At 43.9% G+C, this 16,592-nt stretch overlaps 1 protein-coding gene across 1 annotated transcript; it reads right to left on the bottom strand.

The window, feature by feature from the left end:
* Positions 1–79: 79 nt before the first annotated feature.
* oafa (OAF homolog a (Drosophila)) lies at positions 80–15,018 on the bottom strand. The gene is made up of 4 exons (XM_058633992.1): positions 14,388–15,018; positions 2,692–2,826; positions 2,426–2,606; positions 80–1,738 (listed from the first exon to the last, which is right to left on the bottom strand). Exons 1-4 carry the CDS (start codon positions 14,628–14,630, stop codon positions 1,464–1,466), a joined length of 834 nt encoding a protein of 277 aa, XP_058489975.1. The 5' UTR covers positions 14,631–15,018; the 3' UTR covers positions 80–1,463.
* Between the last annotated feature and the right edge of the window lie 1,574 nt (positions 15,019–16,592).

The raw sequence follows: 16,592 nt of genomic DNA on the forward strand, positions 1-16,592 counted from the left end.
CCATTTCCAATCAAGACTCTTCTATGTGCCGTCTAATTAAGAAATAAATGTTTCCAAAAATAAATATGTACATTGCGTATGCAGTGCAAGGAAATACTTTATTGAAACAATTACTGTAAAACAACTCATAAATGGTACATCTCTCTCTTTTTACAGCATACTCAGAATTCTTTCATAGAAAAAATATGTTCAACAACTTAAACTACAATTACATAGCAAATATAAATCAGTGGAAATGTTAAGGCACTTGATCACCAGAAAAGGCTGCACTTACAAATGTTCCCTCTGAGAAACAGACAGAGTGAATTTTGGTCCCATGGGTTTAAAGAAGTGCTTCTGAATTACACCGGTTAATGATCAGGGATTTGAGATGTATGAACATTAATCTTGACATTAACAGACAAAACCAGAGCGAGGCATTTGGATTAAAAAAAAAAAAAAAAACAACTGGAACACTTTCCAACCACAAGATGGCAGTATAGACTATTAAAAGTAGTTTTAGTGAAGCCTAAACCACAGACAGTAAAAGATTTTCTTCTTTATTTACAGTCTATGATCCACACTGAAGAGACTGTTTCTAAAAACTGAAACTTTACACCCTTCTCTTAACTGTTTTGACTTTGGTTTACTTGATACTTACAAATGATAATTAAAGTGATGGGCATGATGGTGTCCTATTGAGTACAACGTGCAGCTTTACATTTTGAAAGGATGTTAAATGACATATAGAGTCTAATATCCAGTCTTTCAACAGTCCATGTTTAAATACGTCTCGTTACTACAAGGACCTGTGGTTTGAGCATGTGAATTTAAGAACGTATTTATTCAAATAGAAGAGAAAAATTAGGTTATTTTAAAACAGAATTATACAAAATAGTCCTCCATAATTTCACTTTGCAACCAAAATAAATAAAGCCAGCATTGGATAAACCTTTTTCTTTGACAGCCATCACACAATATTATAAAGAGGCATTTAGCTGATCACCATCCAACTTTTCCTTCATCAGGATGGAAGATGATGTGTGTGTGTGTGTACCCCCGTTTAATCAGTGTGGGACTCTACTGATGTTCAATGGACTAGAAATGCGCTGTCCAGTTCTCAGAGGTGTTTCAGAGGTTATTGTTGGTCTCCTGTCACCTGCTCCAATCATGTCTCAAAAAAAAAAGGCACACAAGTGACAGTCCCTTGGCAAAGTCACAATTTGGCTGACAAGTACATGTCATTTTCTCCCCGGAAAAGGCTTGAAGTTAGAGAGACCTCTTACATCAGTGAGCTGCATCGCTCTGTCCTTTAAGATTTTGGTCTCATTTGCAACCTGAATTTGTTTCTGTTTCAGCACGGACATCTGGATCTTACCACTCTCCACCTGAGACAGCTTCACTCGTAATCATATGAACTGAGGTCCAGTGTTACTGCGTTTACTTTGGAGAGGCAATGGCTTGTCGGGGGGGGGGAACAACTGCTAGGTCTCCTCATCCCATAGACAGAGCTGTTTCTGGGGAACATAGTAGGTAAAATGATAGCCCTTGCTGCAGCTCTTTATGCCGCACTTGTAGGTCGAGCCTTTTCCAGTGGTGTCCCGGCTGCGACAATATTTCAACAGACACGGGTACCACTCCAGACGCAGGCTGTATGTGCAGAGACAGGGTTGCCACAAGTCTTTAGTAGAATGACAAGCCTGAAAATTAGGCATCTCCGTTGTTTGGGGCAGGACCTCAAATATGGAGCCATCCACCCCTAAACACAAGCAAGACACAGGCATTATTCTCAGACCTTGTGGTATTAAAAACAAAAGCATGCTGTCATACATTTGCATGCATCGTTCTTTCAGTGATTTCTTTCAATTAAATGCCACATTGAACTCAAGAGGGAAAACAAAGTGGTGGCAAAGAGGGAAGATGGTGCAGTGAAAGGGGAGCTTTGTTATGCAAAGGAGACACAACTGCGAATCCCTCTGCAGACAGCGGTGCGGAGCTTGTTTAATGCAAAAAAAGGGCTTGGTGAACCATGACGATCGACATTGTTCCCTCTATAACAGTGTTGTCACTGTACAAAAGAGCTGTCATATGGATTCTCCTCAGCGGGGACAATTTAGACAGTATTAAGATACTGGATCCCACTGAATTCCACAAAAGGCCATCTAAAAAAAAATAGCTAAATAAATATAAAGCACTGTTTTTAATATCGGGAATTATGAGGATAGCACACTAGCTTACACACAGTTTAGAGAAATAAAAAAAGATTTCGGTAAAAGTGGAAAACCACTGACACAAAGAGAGTAGAAATAGTAATATTGTCATATCACAAAAAAAGAGTGCTGGAGACAGTGGTGATGGATGGATGGCGGATTGGTACCGTGGACATTTTGCTCAGACTACCAACAGAATTAATGCTAGTTCCAAGAATAAATAGTGGACTACTGACCTTTGTCTAGCCAGTGTTTGACATCCGCCTCCCTGGTGTAAACGGCCTCCCGGGCCTCGCTGCACATGTTGTGGATGTGAGAGCTGAGATGCAAAGCCTGACTTAGATTAACAGCCACGCTCATCGTCAGCTGCTCCAAACCCCTCCGCTCCTCTGCCAAGCGAATGGCGTGCGGATTTTTCTGTGAGGACAGCAACAGATAATAATCAGACAAACCCTCAGGTGCTCTGAGCAACGCAATATAACAAACGTACGCCACGTCGTACCTGTCTGAGACGGGCCATAGACTCGCTGGGTATGATCTCATTGCGGCTGAGTCGAGAGATGAAGCACAGCGCCTGGTACTGGTTCTGTCCTCTCTCCAGCTCGCCCAGAATCAAGGCTCGAAATATCTTCACCTCCTGCAAGACACGAGGGATGAGAAGTGACACGATAAACACAATTGCCAGAAGACACTGAAGTGGTGCAATAGGCGAGGTTGTAATAACTTACAGTTTATATGTGCAAACACCCTTTCCATTTCAGTACTTAGTGTGGCAGTTTTCCAGACAGTCAAAGTAATTCACTATGGGGAGTTCAAAGACATTCAAACCATCTGCTTAAAGTATAGAGGGGTTTATGTTCACCGTATCCGTTGTCTCGTCCCAGAGTTTGTTGATACTTGGTACTGTCTGTGAGTCTGCGCTATGTTGCCTCGGTCATGCTCTGGTTACTTTTACTGTCAAATTAAAAGGTCACATGTTTTTTTTTTTTTTTGGGGGGGGGGGGGGGACTTATCAAGTGAGTCCCGTATTGCTGTAAAAGTCTGACACATCTTACCACACTGTTTTTATGTGGAACCGTGGAAGTAGGGGGAAAAAAAGTGAGAGTGGAGAATTCACACAAACAAAAAGAGAAGAAAATGTTGTTGCTGTTGGCAAACACGCACGGTCTGGCTCCAAATGCAGGGCCATAAAGATTTCTGAGAGAGGGCCTGCAAAGCATGATGGGAAGCTCAAACCTGTCCCCCCCCCTACCGACTTCCAAACACCCCTCCTCCGCTTTTCACACACCCGTCTGAAGCAAACGTGGCTTCAGAGGAGTCACAGTTCCAACCATGCAGATAAACGGCCTAGAGACAACTCCTCAAGCTCATCTGCCCCACGTCCTGAACGCAAAAAGTGTATGTACACATACACACTGTAGTTCCGGAAAGACCACTTCGTACGTTCACTTCAATCTGTGAAACGAGTTTCTGGCAGGCGTACAACACAAGCTTGGACGTTTCCCAAGAATTCATGCAAAGCTATGTGACATTTGGAAAGCAAATTACTGGGCAAATATTGATGCATCGGTGTAATAAGAAGTCATATTTGTTCCCCCTCACACATCTCTGTAAGCTCTAAAAGTTAAATATCAATAAGTCTGATGTTAATAATCCACACAGATGTTTTTTTTTTTTTACAGACAGAACAAAGTCTCAATGATTAAAAAGAATGTCAGGACTCGAAGAGGCGTGAATACTTCACAGTGAACAGAGACGGGCGAGATTGCCATTTCCCCTCAAGTGTAGGAAGACACGGAGCCTATGGCTTCAAGACCTCCCATATTGCAGACACATGGCGCTTCACTGGAACACTGTGTACATGTGAGTAGGCAGGGAGAGCAGGAGAGAGAGAGAGAAGGGGGAAGGCATTCGTTTCAGCCACATGGATTTGCCCCAGGGCCCTCTGGGTAATTACAGAGAAGAAGGGTATAACTCCACCAACCCTGCTCCTTTGGAACTTGGTTAATACTAAAGTGTGGACACTAAGATCTCCTCCTCGTGTGTCCAGATTAATGATCATCTACAGCTCCTGCCTTGTCTCTTTAATTAGGGGAAAAGGGCAAAAGGAGGGCACTCGTGCCGACTGTGGCGGCATTTACTGATGCAACTAAAACTGATGTAATATGTTCTGTACACAATATAAGGAATAAGCTTTCTGCAGAGTCAATGAGAACGTCAGTACTACTCCTATGTTTGTATGATGACATGAAGCTATAGTCTAAATATAAAAAGAAAACAGTGTCGATAGCCTAACAGTTTAAGGCCCAGCTGAGATAATAATACACTAAAACTAAAAACAATGACATCACCGTCCACATCTCCATCCAGACAGAAGCTGCTGGATCCAACAGTTTGTTTGGACAAGACTCACTCGTAGCCTGCCTGAAAACACAGCACTGGCACATGCACACGTGGGACTCTTGTGTGCAGACGCTCTGTGAATGTACGACAAACAAAAGAGCAGCGAAAAGAACAAAATGTGCAGCGTTGTGATTTCGGAGGGGACTTTACACCTGTTGTTGTGACCAGAGGCAGCCACCAAATAAAACTGGGGTTTATCAAAACAGTGGATGACAACCCAGTTGAGGGCAGATGTGCGACTTTCACGGACATCGGCGTCATTGTTAGTGTGGAAACTTTTATTTTACAAAATAAGCAATGTAGAAAAACACTTTGGCACGTTTTCACCCAACTATATGTGGTTACAATTTTTCTTATTTAGTTATTTGAATTTCAATTCAATCCTCGATTACATTCATATTTGACAAGTGCTTGATAATGTGACAGGGACATTGTACTGTTGTAGCGGAAGCTGCTCCCTCTGTGCTATGACTAGATTTGGCTTCTTCTCCCACATTACCAGAATGCAATGTTGGCAATGACGGTGATGCCACTTTGGGACATTACAGGCATGTGGACCTACCAGAGGTGGAAACTGAAATTTTGAGCAACCACAAAGTAAAAGGAGTCCTATATCAGGAAAGTGTGTCAACCCATAAAAGTGCATTTCCATATCAAATGAAAGGGTTGCAGACTAACATTTAGGGAAAATCATCAGTTATGGACTTTTACAAATTAAAAGAGTGACATTTCCCCCCCCTTCTTGAAAGAGACTTGTAATACCATAATCAATGGACAGGGTAGCCTTTAGTTTTTCCCCTCCAGAGCCGTGTAAATGTCAGCACAGCTATAAATAATCCACACAAGCATAGATTCCTCAGCATTGCTCCTTGACACCATGGACTTGGTGTGTTGCAGACAAACTACCACTGGCCAACAGCCAAACACAAGTCTGCATTCATGCAACCCGACTTGTGGGTCATACTAAGACCTGTTAAACAGGAGATAGGTGGGGGCCCCGTTTCATTTTGTGGCTACGTTTGGTGGGCCTGATTATTTAGGAGGTGCACAAAAGCCTATTCAAATAGTGAAAGGGTGCCATTTACAGAGAACATTTGCAGTCACTGTAGTTTACAGGCTCTGAAAATCAGCGCTGTGTGACGGACGTTTACTGAAAGGAGGAAAATGAAGGTGTTTTTCTGCAGCTGAGAGCGGCTGAAATGTCAGAGCAAAACACAGGGAGGCATTTAAATCTCACTTGGTATTTCATATAAACTGTGTCACACTTGCATGGATATGTCCTTTTGAACCCTCTCGCTCACATAAACACACGTGCGCACGCACACACACACATAGCCGGGCAGCGATCCTCTGTGCAGTGACTTCCTTCCTGTTTTCCAATCCCCTCTAAAGACCCTGTCTGTTGATAAGGCTGATAACTAGTTGGAGAGGAGCGGTGGTCAGTCGCGCTCTAATGAGTCATTTAGGCTCACTGTGGGTCAGTGTCAGTATGCGGGCTGATCTGACAAGAAATGTCCGACATGTTTATAAAATTGAACTAAAAACTAGGCTTTTCCCCACGTTTAAGGCCCTTTACTCTTTGACAGTTACCGAGCCTGCCAGCCAAGGAACATTAAATCTAACATAAAAGCTCAAAGAGCCAGTATTAACCTTTAAGCGGATCCATTTGGCTTTTATTTGGGGCAACATCGGCGATGAAAGAACGTATTGACTTTTTTACGACTCTCCGTCCACTGAAATGGCTCCGTCTCCCTTTTAAAAACACAACATATGGATTTACTACGTGTGCATGAGGGGAGCCTAGTCAAAAAAAGCACAGGTATTAAAGAAGCAGGGATTAAAGAACATGTTAGGAAAGAGAGGGAGAGAGTGAGAGACTAACACACACACACGCACAAAAGGAGCAAGATAAAAGCTGCTGTGCTGAGAAATGCTCGACTTGAAGCTAATTACAGAGGCTCCAAAGGCAGGAATGTGGAGTCACATTTGGGGCTGGTCACACCTGGCTGTCCACAGAGGGAACCAATTAGTAAACAGTGGCAGTGAGTGGACAATGAAAACACAGGAAACCACAGAGAGAAGTGATTCCCCCTTTGCGGTGTTTCTTGTTAACAATGGACGGTTACTACACCAACAACCTAAACAACTAACTCTGAAACGCAGCCATTACAACGTCGCCTAAAATGTACATTTTAAACAAGTCTGTGCAAAAAAAAAGACAAAATGTGCAAGGCACAAACGGTTTACACAGAATATGGTTACAATTATCTCAAGAACCCAAACTGTTTATGGAGACTCTGCGTGCAGGAAATGAGACAGTCCAACAGTGAGTGTTAACAGGGAAGGAAATTAGGCAGATAGATAAGGAATAAACAACAGAGACAGCCTGAAGCTTTTCTCCCAAAGCTTTCATATCCTAATGTAGGGCTCACACCAAACACTCTTTCAAGGCAAGGTATTTAAATAAATGATTGATGGGTTAATGGCCTAAAAAAAGGATGTGTCCTTTTAAGCAGATATTTGAATAATGTCAAATTCTAACATGCAAATGGAAACCACTTCAATCCAATTCACACTGTTTTACGCATTAAAACCCTTAATTCAATCTAGGGTTGCAAAAAATGGAATTATTTCCAATACATTCACATTATTCTAAGTTCCCAATCATATGGAAAGTTTCTGGAAAGTGGCCAGGAATATTCCACCCCTTTGCAACCATAGTTCCTTCTCCATATAACTATTAGTAATGTGACAAGAAAACAGGCGGTGTGATACATTTCAAAAAGGTGCTGACTCTCATGTCAAAGTAATCGAGGTGAGGTCATAAAGTAAAAAAGAAAAGCAGCCATGGGAGTGACAAAGGGGCATTTCAGGACACTGCGTGGAGAGCAGAGCAGAAAATCTGGCAGAGTAAACCCTTTGTTGCCAAGTGTGATCCTAAAACCTCCGAGGTAGTTAGAAATGATGACAAATATGCACACTGCAAGCCACACAGCTACAGTCTCCTTGTCCGTGTCACTGCGGCACCACACACTCACTCAACTGGTCCCTAACCACTGAGAAAAATATGTAAGGGTGAATCCCAACTGTTCCACTCGTATATGTCATCGTTTCCCTGCACAGATGTGGGAACTTCTCTTTATTTATCAGCAACGTTACAGATGAACATCTGAGCTGCTTCTGGTGGGAGGAGAATAAAGACCTCGAGGGGCACAACAAGGCCAGAAAGAAGCTCTTCTTCTTCTTCCTCCATGGGATTCAGGGAAACTATTTCCAGGTATAAATGAAAATGTATGCATTTAAATCCAAAAGATCCAAGTAACATGATAAGAAAATAGTAACATACAGAGGCTATGCACTTAGAAAGAGCAGTTCCACTAAAGCACAGATTTTGTTTTACTACATGGTAACTTTTTAGTGGAGTTTCTCTCCCCCACACAAAGCGGGATCACAGCATGACAAGGGAATCTGAGTAGGAGTCGAGTTCCTCTGAGGCCCCGCTCAACACAAACAGCAGCGTGAATATCTGGATATTTACTGTGGTAAAAGTTAAAAGAAAAAGGCCAATTTTGAGTTGCCTCACATGGATGAGTTCACTGACTGCTGGTGACTTGCAGATGACTCACTGTGACCTTTCCCAATAGGGAGGACTCATGTGCCCCTATGATGTGCCCCCCTGTAACAACAACGCTTCCTGGAACAGGTGACACTTACCTGTAAAAAAAAACTTTTACAAGTTTGTGCAAGTGACAAAGTGGTGAGAGACAAGGTGTGGCAAGGCATAAATTGAGGTGATTGCACGGACTTGCATCCGACATACAGTCCCTACAACCAGGAAAACAACTGGCAGTTGCTTAATTTGGCAAACACGGGCAGTTTCCATCAAACAAATAAAGTAACTGAACAAAATGATTTGCCAGCAAACCTCTCCCACGGAGGACTTTGCCTTAAGCCACGGTGACAAAATCCTTTTCAACAATTTTTAAAGAGTGATAAAATATGTTAATTATGACAGAGGAAAAAAATGGGTCACAGATACGGTGCATCCCAAAGAGAGGACCAAACAGACTAAACCACCTCTCTTATCCTCCTCCTCCTCTTCCTCCTCCTCCTCCTCACATTCCCCCTTTGATATGGCACATAAGGGTGTGCGTGAAGAAACTCCAGCTCGTTCTGACAGCTCGCTTATTGTGGAGCGTCTCCATGAAGCCACAGTACTTTGAAGACAACACACAGTACATAATACGCTGGAGTGTGAACTGGCCCGAGGCCCTGCGACTGAAACACAAACTGGTTTATAAAGCAGACATGGGAGCGATGAGAATTTATAATATAGACGGCTGACATCATGCTCGTTCACACTGTGGTGCCACTGTTTACAAAACCCAGGCCCCCTCTCCATCATGACAGTGTGAGATAGTGCGAGTGTCGAGTGACTTCCCAACATCTGTTGCTCCCTTGACCCAAGCACAGCAAGAGGCCACTCCATGCCATGAATACACTGTTGGAGTTTCCAGCAAATGATCTCATGATGTTTATGTTGTATTACATAACTAGTAAAAATGTGTCATGTGGTCAGCAACAAAGCCGTTGGCTGACGTGGCTAAAAGACGAGAAGAAAAAAAAGAGTATTTTCTGATCCAGACTGAGGTGACCACCATGTACATGCATCCCAGAATTGAGACTTCCAGTGTGTTATCTCTGTGAAGCCGCCTGTGGAGTCTCTCACATTCCTACATTGATCAAACCCACTAGTTGGAAATGAGAGTAAGACACAGGGAAAACAAACTGATTAGCTTCTCTGACAAGGTTCCCACATGTGGGAACAGCCTCTCAGATGTGCGAGACGTTTCCCTTTGGATGAATCTCTGAGACGAGGTTCATGTTTATGTTGCTTTGGATGAGTTAAGACGATAAATTGTTGTTGTTGTCGTCACTGCTGAGGGAAATAAGTGGATCTGCACTAAATCTGGTGGCAGATAAATAACTTTCAGTTGAAGTCTAAAACAACACATCTGGATCCAGATTTGTCCAGCGTTGCACAACTGCACGATTGCCACGCAGCATGTTATCGGAATATGTCAAAACTCCAGACAGACTGCTCCAATTTTTTATGACCGAGAGTGTACTCGGCTGTAAATGTTCCACAATGATGCCAGATAAAAAGCTCTTACAAAAAAAAAGGGAGGTTATTTTTGGCATTATTGATCAATATCTTCTCATTCACCTCAGTATAATTAAGTTAATTGATCTGAGAGTGTTCTTCTGCCACGGTCTAATTAGCCCTGACACAGTTTCTTTAAGAACCAAAACATTTTGACATCATCAAAGAGTTCACAAGCATTTTGGTGTGTAGTTATGTTGAAGACCCATGTGCAGTTATACTGTTGCACGCTTGTTGCATCAATTTCAACCTGGCGATGGTGCATCAACCTTACAACAGGGTGAACGGCACCGCGGTCAAAGCCTGAGCTGGTCTTTGACATCAGTTTTAGGGTTTAAGCCACAAAAAGAACAACAAAATACCACTTTACGGCATAATAATACAATGTATAAAATGGAATATCATTGGCTACTGTACCTGGTTGGAAAATACCATTTTCATTAATATTAAGCAGTATATTTTATGGGAAACACTGCTACAATTCTGCACCTGGGTCATCTTTCATGAATGAAACCATTGCGTCAGCTGAGGACAAAGAGCTGGGATCCTAAAATATTAGTAACGTCCTGTGGAAGAAACTTTAACCTGTAGCCTGCAAACCCTTTTAGAGAGTAAGGAGTGGATGATTAACCCATATTTCTCTTTTTGACTTTTAGTGGTTTGAAATCAAAATGACAGCGATTATGCATGTTGATATTTACTAAACATGTGCTGAGGTGTAAAGAGCAGAACCACATTATCTTTTCCATATGTCTACATGGGTAGATAGGGAGCAAACGTAACCCCTCCTGGAAACACAGCGCAGCAGATTCTCACAGTGATTCATTGCTTTGATAAGGCTGACTAAACTTCCTTCTCACATTCAGCAGGAGACTCAAACAGTGTCTAATGATTATAACATTTGCCGTTCCGTCTTTGCCACGTATTCACAAAGAACTTAAGAGCAAGAAGCCGACTGTCTCATGATGGTTTATATAGCCCTCGTTTGGAAATGATCCTGGTCATGATCATAGCCACTAGAGAGAAGAAAAACAAACAACCTTCAGACAAAAAAAGTGCAGTTCTAGTATGGACGATTATCGTTGATGTATAAAATGAGCAAAACTCCCGACGGAGATTTATCCAAGTACAGTACATAGGCACCTTTGGCTGCGTACTTCATTATAACTCTCAAGTGTTCAACGTCCCTGTTAAAACACTCTTCTTCCCACATGCGTACATCTGGACTGTATATTCATGGCAGCTGGAAGTGACAGCTCATCCAACTTTCCATAAATCCTGGAGATACTGCACAAGAGCGGAATAGAAACCACATGCAGGAGAAATAAGGGGAGCAGGGAGACGCAAGCAAGACACACACAAGGGGGGTGGGGGTGTGGGGGGGGGGGGGCGGTCGGAGGTTGACATACAACTGGAGCAGATACATCACGGAACGGAAAAGTAAAGTGATCTAAGGGGTTCTGTTGACTTTAATCAAGTAAACAAAGCCATATGTGCGTGTGTAATGTGTGCGTGGACAGCGATGGGGTCCCTTACACAACCCAAGCAAAGGCCCCCCCCCCCCCGTACCCATGGAGTAGATCAATGCATCTCTTTTTAGTGGCGCGTCACCAATGATTGGGGGTGACAGTCTCTTCTCTTCCAACTTTAAATTAGCTGTTTTGGTTAGTGAACCAGACGTGCAGATCAAAAAGGTCAGACATGCCCACTTAATCCGGGCAAATCTCCCCCTTCACATCTCGCTAGCCTGTCAGCTTCTGTGTGACAGCAAGCATCACCGACACATGCCTTTGCTCTGTGATTCCCCCCCCCCCCCCCCCCCCCTCCTCCTCCTCCTCACTCTCAAGAGTTGTACTTTACCCCTGACAACGACTGACATTTTATTGTATGTGTCGGAGTAGTGATTGTTTAAAGTGAAAGAGAAACAAAAAACAAAAAAAAAGAGGAATCACAAACGCACTTCTGGCTGAGGAGGGTCACCCGATCAGATCAGCTCGTCTACTTTTAGAAGAATGCTAAATATGGCCCCTGATAATCAGCTCTGGGCTGGACCCATGATCAGCAGTCGTCCACAGGCTGCTGGGGTCTGAGGGAAACCACATCTGAGGAGCTGCAGCTGTCTTGACCTCTGCCAGACTCATGTCGAGATGGAAAAAGATGAATGGAACTCAAGTTCCACTAGAGTTTTACTCCAAGGAGGATTTGGGGCTGGGGGGGGGGGGGGGGGGGGGTTCTTTAAACCATCACATTTGTGACACTGCAGCAATTTGGTAAAAAAACAAAACCCAAGGGTGTGTTATAGGTAATTGTTTTCAGCTTTGATTGAGTCAAAGTTCTGGACTTCATGAGGTAATCCCAAAACAATTGTATAGAAGGTGTAGAATGGACCTTAATCTGGATGTATGAGGCTGTCCACCTTACATTTTTGGACACGACTTAATGGTTTCTGGTCATGTGAAACACAAACAAACACGTTATTTGATCACATGTGGACCAACTGCTTTAAAATGAATGTTTGGGCACTTATGTAGAGTGTCTCCAATGTCTAAACAAGAACATATCTTTGTTTAAATTTTACAGAATTTTATGAATTTATTTGAGTCAAAGTTCTGGTTTTCACGAGCTCATCGCATAAAAATGTATAGGTGTAGAATGGACCTTAAATTGGATGTAGATATCTATCATAAATGACTTTAAGGCTGTCCACCTTACATTTTTGGACATGACTTAAAGGGGACATATTACGCAAAATCAACTTTTTAACCATTTTAATACTTATATTTGGGACTCTGGAGGCCCTACCAGTCACCAAAGTGTGGAAAAAGAATACTCCGTCATGTTTTCGTGGTTCCCCTTAGTGTAAGTATAGGCGATAAAACACTCGATGTTGAATTCCCTGCGCTTATGACGTCATAATGCGCATTTCACCGCGAATGTTACCGCCCCACCAGTAAGTTTACTTCGAGAGCTCCACCTTAGCTCCACCTTGTCCCTGCGAGAGTGCAGGCGAGGGAGGAAGAGCGGTATTATGTCAACGCGGAGGGACAAGTGTGCTGTTGGTGGCTGCACAGTGGAGCACAGTGTTTTACACAAACTTCCACAGAGGATTTTATATATGAAGCTAATGTGCCGGATAAAGTCAGCAAACGTGTGTTCGTGTGTTCGCACTAGACTGCGGCCAGCGGTCGCCGTATTTAGTCAGGGGACGTATTTCACCGACGTACAAACACACACACGTTGTTAAGAAAAGGTCACATAGATCTCATAACTGACCATTCTGACACGTCCTAATTAAAAATATTTGTTCAGTACGTCCTCCATGACCGGAGCACAGACTCAGTCTGATACAATCACATATACAGCGGCTGCTCGCCACTGGCGATCAGCGGTGCTGCACTCTCTGTGCAGAGGTGCTGCACTCTCTGTGAAAATCAGCTGATCGCCACCGCTGATCGCCAGCGGCGAGCCGCCTAAACGGCCGCTGTATGCGACTGATCGCCAGCTCCGGTGCAGACCGGTGACTATGCTCCGGAGACCTCGCCACCGCGGCACCGCTGATCGCCACCGCGGCACCGCTGATCGCCAGCGGCGAGCCGCCTAAACGGCCGCTGTATGCGGCCGTTTAGGCAGCTCGCCGCTCGCCGCTGGCGATCAGCGGTGCCGCGGTGGCGATCAGCGGTGCCGCGGTGGCGATCAGCGGTGCCGCGGTGACGAGGTCTCCGGAGCATAGTCACCGGTCTGATACAGTAACATACAGCGCCAGCTTATGCAGCTCGCCGCGCGCCGCTGGCGATCAGTGGTGCTGTTCCTAAGTGTTTTTAACTGATTAACAGTTCGGCACTGTTCGGCTCGATCCTTATGTAGGACGTCTCTTCCTGTGACGGCACTCTGGCTGTTTTCTGCGCACGCTGCCATGTTGATATTGTCGGAGAACTAGTGGAGGGAGGGGGAGACGAATAGAGCTGTAAAGCGCTGTAACGAGGACAAATCAGAAACCCCCTGGAAGAAGTGGGTGTGTGTTTGCCTGTGTCTCATTTGCATGTAAAGGGACCATGCACGAAAACCGAGCGTTCTGAAAGGGGCGGGCTTAGCAGGGTTATTGAACTGCTATGATGCTTCATCCTTATGGTATTTTGACCAAGGCATGTCACTGACATGTTCATTAGGACACCAGGGAACTATTTTAATGGGGGAAATAGGGTATAATATGTCCACTTTAATGGTTTCTGTTCATGTGAAACACAAACAAACGCTAATTTGATCACAATTTGACCAAGTGAGAACGTGTGGACCCTTAAGTAGAAGTGTCTCCGATGTCCAAACAAGAACATGTCTTTGGCTTCAGTTTATTTTTAATTTAACTGATTTAAATGTAGGATTTCTTTACATGTTTACGATTTTAGTCGTGGTGCATTCACGAACCACTTAGGGGCTCAGGAATTTGGTTTGGAGACCATGGTGGACTCATGAAGTTCTGGTTCAGCCCATTCATATTTCCAAAGAGAATTTGAGACGCTCAAAGAGCAACTTTAAACTATCACAACACAACTCTTCATATATCATTCCCGTGACAATGCGCGTCCCCTACAGGCGCCGTAAACGCGGTGTGTTTAAGTGCAGCCACCTCTCACCTGTTTGAAGTCCGCCACAAAAGTAATCAGAGTCCCGTCTCCTTGTTTGAATTCGACTGAAATCGAGTCTCTCTCGCTGTCCGCCTCCAACACCTCCTCGGTCACGTGTCCATCAACGAGCCGGACCCGGACCCGCAGCTCCGAGGCTCGGAGTCCCACAGCGAGCACCACCAGCACCAAGACCAGGACGCACACATGGGTCAGTATCCGAACTGAAGCCGCACACATGCAACTCGCCAACATCCCCGAACACGCAGAACTGAGCCCGACAGAGAAAAACCAAGTGGAATCGGAAATCCGAATCCGACTGCATTCATATCCTTCGACTGTTCTCTCGGGTTTAACGCAAAGTTTTTTCCTTCATATTCACTGCGGGGTCGTTGGATCCGACTTCACAGGACGCGCTTCCATTTGGTCCCCCTCTGTGCGCAAAGCACTTTCCAGAATCACGAGCGCGGTCATGGAAATCCAGACGACAGTCCTTGCTTTGCCTAAAAGACAAATCTGTGCTCCTCACTCGTCCAGTTAAAGTCTGTATCTCCGGTGATAAGATCATGCGCAATCAGTTTCCCCCCGGACCGCAGCTTACACTCAGACGACCGCACGTTGCTTCTCACTCTGCCTCTCGCTGCAATTCATGCAATCCCGTCACTTCCTATCCGTCGGTATCCCACTGTTCGCCTGGCCTCCAAACTTTTCTGGTGTGTGTGTGTGTGAGTGAGTGTAGTGATGGTAGTAAACTCTTAAAGCTATACCACCCTCTGAAAACTCTGCCCATCCCCCTAAAGGCCTCATGAGATCCCTCTGCACTCCAGCGAGAAGGCTGCTCCACTAATACCCCCAACAATCACAACAAAGGTCGGCGTTAGGATTTGTAAATCACTGGTCTCTGGCTGCTGATCTTGTCATGTAGGGATAAATAAAATACATGGGTTATAACCTGCAGCTGCTGGTGAGCGTCCAACTAGACGCATTAACAATTACCCTCTGCAAACAAACTACTTCATTCTTTTTTCAACGCAGTTGTTTTCCCAGTTTTACAAAATGTTATTTCAAATGCGTGTCACATTCAGACAACTGTACAATGAATTCACACAATGCTGATTAAGCCCGTCAGCTTAATGGAATTAGAACACTTTTTAAGCAACACTTTATGAGTTGAGCAAGCAAAACATGAACCACAAAATCAAAATGCAAACGAAATATTCTTTTAATCAGTCAAAAATATGTTGTTTTAAAATACAATTTTTGTTTATTTGTGCTCCCTGATTAGTTCTTTGCACTGTTTTGTTGTGGGCGGGCCTTAGGAAGCTGGACTCAGTAGCCAATCAGCAGACAGCTTCCTAAGGCCCGCCCACGGTCAGAATCGCCAGAGAGTCATTTATTTGATTTCACCTTTATTTAACCAGGTAAAACACCCATTTATTAGATTGAGATCTCCTTTAAAAAGGTTGACCTGGCCGTGAGGTCAGGAGTAGCACAGTAGTCTTACTTCATTTCACAAATAGAAGAAACATCAATCACAAACAATTAAATTAAAGTAAAACAGTGGTTTAAAAGTGCAAAGGAGTTGCCAGTGAAAGAGCAGGGAGTCGTGTGTCATTTTAAGATGGAGCGAAAAGCTTCAAATGAAATGAGTTTTGTCTGTTCAGTCTGGGGAGCGTTCCAAGCAGCACAACTGAACGCCACTTTTCCCCAGTTCAGTCCCAACATGTGGAGCAGTCAGATGAAAGATGTCACTGGACCGTAAGGCGTATAGTGGCTTATAGTCCTTTGCAGAGACATGCATAAATGGGAGGAAACTAAACCAACCAAGACGGGCCTTGTAAATCAGAATCAGCCAGTGCGTATACATATATATATATACATATATATATATATATATATTCAAAGAAGGCCAGCCAGATCTCAGTGGCGACTACAACCAGTTACACAACACAAGGCACAGTGATGGACAGAATCTAAAGACTGCAGACATCTGGCTGACGCACTCGTCCACAGGACGTCACCATAATCAATCAAAGGTAAGAAGGTCGGCGATGCAAGAAGTTTCCGAGCTCTGAGGGAGAAGCGAGATTAAAAAGAATTTTATAATGTAATAAAAAAATGTGTTTTGCAAATCAAATACTACGTATATTTGGATGCCGAAACGTGTGAAAATAAACACTCCACCACCTACAGCATAATGTGTTTTATTAATTGTAA

The sequence above is a fragment of the Solea solea genome, chromosome 7, assembly GCF_958295425.1.
Source record: "Solea solea chromosome 7, fSolSol10.1, whole genome shotgun sequence".
In the NCBI taxonomy this organism is placed as follows: Eukaryota; Metazoa; Chordata; class Actinopteri; order Pleuronectiformes; family Soleidae; genus Solea; species Solea solea.